The following is a 5,532-nucleotide window of genomic DNA, read 5'->3' as shown; positions in this document are numbered from 1 at the left end:
AGAGAGAGAGAGAGAGAGAGAGAGAGAGAGAGAGAGAGAGAGAGAGAGAGAGAGAGAGAGAGAGAGATACACACACAGAGAGAGAGAGAGAGAGAGAGAGAGAGAGAGAGAGAGAGAGAGAGAGAGAGAGAGAGAGAGGTAGAGACAGAGAAAGTGGATAAAAGCCGCACCATACACAGACATCCCAGAATTTTAAGTGAACCATCGAAATGAATTATTAGAGCTGCTGGACATTTGATTCGAAAATCTTTCACAAACTGATATGCCTCACTGCAAACACATCAACGTGTTATACAAAAGAATTGTGTAGATATATAGTGCATTTTGGTGCATTTATGCCATTTCATTGCAATTTTTTCTTTGTGAGAGAATTACTGCATATGGAAATATATTCAAGAACGTGGAATACATTTGCATACATTCAAAGCTGGCCCAAAATATATTAGAACCATATATGCAAATACATTTTTTTTTTCAAAAATACAATTTTGTTTGCAAAAATAACTTTTATTACAGGAGAACGACTGTCCGTGGAAATATGCAAAATAGTCAAAAGCGAAAAAAAAAAAAAAATTGCACAGTTCGAATTGTCATGGGGTCATGTTTGGAATTCCAAAGCAAAACCCAGTGGACCAGAGTTGAATTGACATTATGCACAGATGCATCCATTCGTAAAGCAGAAGATCTTTCCATATGCGTAAATAAAAATATACCTATGATATACTAAATGTTTCTTTACCCTTATAGGGGAAGTAGCCAAGTCAAAGGCAAGCACCCACTCACATCCACCACCCATAATTTCCTTCTCATCTTAGCTCCTCTTGGATGAAGGGTCATCTCATACTCCTGCCCACTGCTCGGGTAAGAAGCAATGCGGAGCCCAGGGGGCCTTGCCCTTGAATTTCATATGTTCCCAAAATAGTGTATATAGACTCGCCCATTTCCCTCTCTCAGCCAAAAACGAAAGTTTCCATGTTCCCAAATTACCGTACAGCAGTGAGTATATATATGTGTATATATATATATATGTATGTATATATATACATATATATTCATATATATACGTATATATATACATATATATATACATATATGTATATACATATATATATACATATATATACATCTATATATACATATATATATACATATATATATACATATAGTTCTGAAACTAGGTGCGGACCACCACTGCCTGCTTCAGAACTCTCGGTTCGTGTATAGACTCGTAGGACAAGTAAGAAAACACAGGATTACACTGGAAGTTTATCATTCTGGTCCTTCCACAATGCACTATCAAATCAATTTCAGGAAAAGGGAAATACAACACCAACTGTTTCACCTTAGGTCAGTTCGGTCGTGGCTCAATCGAATTGACTCCACAGTAAACACTTAAATTACTCGTAGAAAGCTTCAGTAGAAGATCAGGGTTTTGGAGCTGAAGGATGACGACTGTGGCAGAGCGGAAGGCGAAGTTGGTGACAAACGACGTCCAGTCGATGTATCACGCCAGTTTTAGAGCGGAGAGAGGGGAGGGGAATAGTGGACTAGATGCAGTCACCAAGTTCTCTCTGATAAAACCATGTCTGTCCGGGACGCACATAACCTCGGTCGTCATACGTGGCAGCTCGTTTCGAGTAAGACTTCAAAGCGCACTCGAATTGTGCGTAATTTAAGAGGGCTGGTTGTTTAGAAGATTAAGTGGTTATTTTCCCTTACACAACTCTCCCCTTAAAGAGTCTTCCTTTGGAAGACTAAGTGGGGAAACACCACCTGAAATTGAGAAGAAAAGTTTATGCTCGACAAAGCAGGTCAGCCCCAATATTGTCAACTCCGGTCACATGTACGATCCTGAACTTGTAAGCTTGCAGACTCAGAGTCCATCGTAATAGTCTGTCATTCTTACCCTTGAACGTGTGAAGGTAGGTGAGGGGTTTGTGATCGACTTCGAGAACAAATTCTCGCCCTCTGAGATAATAATCAAACCTTTGGATCCCAAACACAACCGCCAAACATTCTCGTTCAATAGTGGAATACCTGCTCTCTCGGTCGAGAAGTTTCCGGCTGGCGAAGGCAACTGGGTGGGGGTAGTCAAGATGGTATTGTAGTAGGACGGCGCCGAGACCATGATTAGAAGCGTCCGTACGGAGGACGAACGTTAGACTAGTGTCAGGGAGTCTGAGGACAGGGTTAGAAGATAATAGAAGCTTAAGGTGATTAAACAGGGACTGGAGCTCTTCCGTCCATGGTAGAGGTTCTCTGATGGTCTTCCTAAGCAGATTAGATAGAGGCCCAGTGTAGTCAGCGGCCTGGGGGATAAACATCTTGTAGAAACCTACCATACCCAAGAATGAGCGTAGAAGCTTTTTGGTGGAAGAGGGTGGTACGCGACACAGAGCCTCCACCTTGTCTGGTTGAAGCTGTAGACAATCCCCACGCAATATGAAGCCAAGATACTGGATGGCTGGGAATCCAAAACGACACTTTGAAATCTTCAGAGTGAGGTGATGGCTCCTGATCCTGTCCAAAACAGCCCTAAGTGCCGTACAGTGTTAAGACCAATCTGAAGAATAAACAAATATGTTATCAAAATAGAAAGAGACATTAGGTAAGCCGGCAAGGACAATACGAATTAGGCGCATGTACGTTGCGCATGCAGTAGTAAGCGACAGAATTCCATGAGGCCGAGATGAGTTGGGAAAGCGGTCAAGGGTTTGGCTCTTTCAGAAAGAGGCACTTGGTAATAGGCCTTGCACAAGTCCAGTTCAGAGAAGTATTTCGAGCCGGAAAACTTGTACAAATCCTCTTCAATGTTACATACAGGTTCGGCGTGGAAGACAGTTACAGCGTTCAGCTGGCGGTAGTCTATCGCCATGCGATACGAGCCGTCAGACTTTCGAACCATTACGACTGGTGAACAATGTGGTGACGACGATCTCTGGATGATACCTTGTTGGAACAGGCGCTCTACCTCTGATTCAAAGTGCGGTTTAAGGTGGACAGGCACAGGGTAGACCTTCATATGAATCCTATCGGTAGTGGTAAGGATTATATCATGTTCGACAGTCGAGGTACAACCTGGATTATCCGAGAAAACTTCTTTGTATTCACTTACCAATTCTTCCAAGGAAGTCTGTTGATACTCCTCCAATTTAGGGTTAACGTTTGGCCTCGAATCTGTTTCGTCGGTTTGACCATCAGGGGTCACGGGTAATCGGGAATCTTCTGGTTCACTAAGGCAGATCTTTGTGTAAAGGACTATCATCTATAGTGGAGGGTTCATCCAAAAGCTCGGCAAATGCAACTGAAGGACGTCGATAATACTTTTTTAGCAAGTTGGCGTGGTAAAACTTGGGGCCTGTGGGGCTATCAATAACATAGTCCAGCTTACCTCTCGTTTCCAGTATTTCGTAGGGGGCCTTCCAGGCGACCAGAAGTTTACTTTTATCGCTGGGTAACAAAATTAGTACTTCATCACCGGGTTGAAATTTGCGATCTTGGGACCTGACGTCGAAATAAGCTTTGTATCGGGCAGTACTAACGTCGGCGTTTTGGGCAGCAATCTTAGCCGATTCTGCCAGTTGGTCTTGGAGTTCGATGACGTAGCTGAAGGTGGAGCGGTCGTCATCCTTAATGCTGCGGTCTTCCCACAAGTCCCGAAGTACCGATAGGGGCCCTCTTACAGTTCTTTCATACAAAAGTTTAAAAGCAGAAAATCCGGTACGATCGCTGGGGATCTCTCTGAGGGCAAAGTAGGGACAAGATACCGATGCCAATCTCGGGGTTTTTCAGTACACATTTTGCGTAGTGCGGCTTTCAAGGGACCGTGGAGTCTCTCGACGCGGTCGTTCCCACTCGGATGGAAATGCGTGGTAAATGATGGCTTGACACCCAGGAGCTTATGCAATTCTGCTATTAGTTGTGAAGTAAACTGTGTTCCCTGGTCAGACAATATTTCTCGGGGAATGCCAACTCTGGAGAAGATGGTGAGGAGTGCTTCGGCTACAGAGATGGAATCGACCTCCTTCAATGGAACTGCCTCTGGGAAGCCCGTGGCGAAGTCAATGAGGGTGAGAATGTAACGATGTCCCTCTGCAGAAGGTGGGGATAGTGGACCGACCAAGTCGATGGCTACCCTGGAGAAAGGTTCAGTAATAATAGGTAGAGGGTGTAGAGGTACAGGTCTGACTCTGTCCTTATTCGACATTCGTTGGCAGATGTCACACGAGCGGCAGAAATCACGAATATCTACAGCCATCCCAGGCCAGAAAAACTTGTCTGCTATCTTCATAGCAGTTTTTCTTTGAGAAAAGTGTCCCGCTAATGGATTTTCATGGCCAACAGACAAAATAATAGGTCGGCACTCTTTCGGGACAACAAGGGCGAGTTTACCCACCTTTTCAACATGTGTAGATAATACGCATTTTCGGTACAGCAAACCATCTATCTTGAGATACTGGAAGGAGGAACCATTCTTCGTCTGATCCATCTCCTCAGATTTTGTTTTATCCCACAATTCAGCCAGAGTGGGGCAGGATTCCTGTAGACTACAGAACTCTTCAGGGGTAACGGACAGGGGTTGAAGGGCAGGCATCTGAAGAGGATGAACTCTCTTCATCTTGGACCTGCGAGTCTCGACAGCGTTGATCTGGAAAGTGGACTCTTAAGTTAATGTAGGAGGTGGGACCGTCTTTGTGATAGGGACAGCGGCGGCAGTGGATGTTTGCATGCCTGTAGGAAGAGTTGAATGTGTAGTAGTGTCTAAAGAGCTAGCATGGGGTTTGAAAGGAAAGAGGTCAGGTTTACTAGGATCCCGTGACCCAGGAACGTTGCCGATCAAGACGCTTGCGCACTTCATAGGGGCTCTGACTGCGCCAACCCATCCCTCGTAGTATGGACAGCGTATATAGCAGCGGACAACAGGAAATTCGTTAACTCGTCCCAAAAAGTCTGCTACAGATACCTTTGGGCACAGGGACACATCTGCGTCTGCGACAACTTCTTCGGAGATCAGGACACAGTTGCACCCAGTGTCCCTGACTATGGTAGAAGTCCAAGAGCCATTGATAGTTCCTGCAACGGTGAAACATGAGGTGGTCCTGTTACTCATGCAAAATCCTACCTTGAATTGAGATTGGGCTTCTTTGTCTTTGAATGCACGGGGATTCTTTGGACAACGAGATCGATGATGTCCTTCTTCATCGCAGTTGAAACACCTCATGGGCGTGCGGTAGGTACCGCCTTTTGTATCTTGATGGGTTGAGCCATGGCTAGGGGGGAGGTAAAGATTCGACCACATTAGTTTTCCTACGAGGAAAAGAAGTCTTACCGGAAGCATAGTTAATATTCGGCTTTGGATAGGCCTTATGGGCAGAGGTCCAATCATCCGCTTTTACCACCGCCGATTCTAGGGAAGTTACACTCTGTTCCTTGATGAAGAGGCGTATATCTGGAATTAGAGAAGCAAGGAACTGATCTAAGACAACAAATTGTCTTAGAGCCTCGAATGTTTGGGGGACCTTGCACGCCTCC

The 5,532-nt window shown here is 44.9% G+C and overlaps 1 protein-coding gene across 1 annotated transcript; it reads right to left on the bottom strand.

Annotated features, from left to right (window-relative positions):
* Nucleotides 1-1,793: 1,793 nt before the first annotated feature.
* Nucleotides 1,794-4,618, bottom strand: LOC143036684 (uncharacterized). Its single transcript, XM_076204269.1, has 4 exons — nt 3,768-4,618; nt 3,325-3,678; nt 2,647-3,233; nt 1,794-2,464 (listed from the first exon to the last, which is right to left on the bottom strand). The coding sequence occupies exons 1-4, from the start codon at nt 4,616-4,618 to the stop codon at nt 1,794-1,796; spliced, it is 2,463 nt and encodes an 820-aa protein (XP_076060384.1).
* Nucleotides 4,619-5,532: the final 914 nt, after the last annotated feature.

The sequence above is a fragment of the Oratosquilla oratoria genome, chromosome 2 (assembly GCF_046742065.1).
Source record: "Oratosquilla oratoria isolate Oo_2021 chromosome 2, ASM4674206v1, whole genome shotgun sequence".
In the NCBI taxonomy this organism is placed as follows: domain Eukaryota; kingdom Metazoa; phylum Arthropoda; class Malacostraca; order Stomatopoda; family Squillidae; genus Oratosquilla; species Oratosquilla oratoria.
The sequence above is the reverse complement of the archived record's forward strand: the minus strand, read 5'-3'. Positions and strand labels throughout refer to the sequence as shown.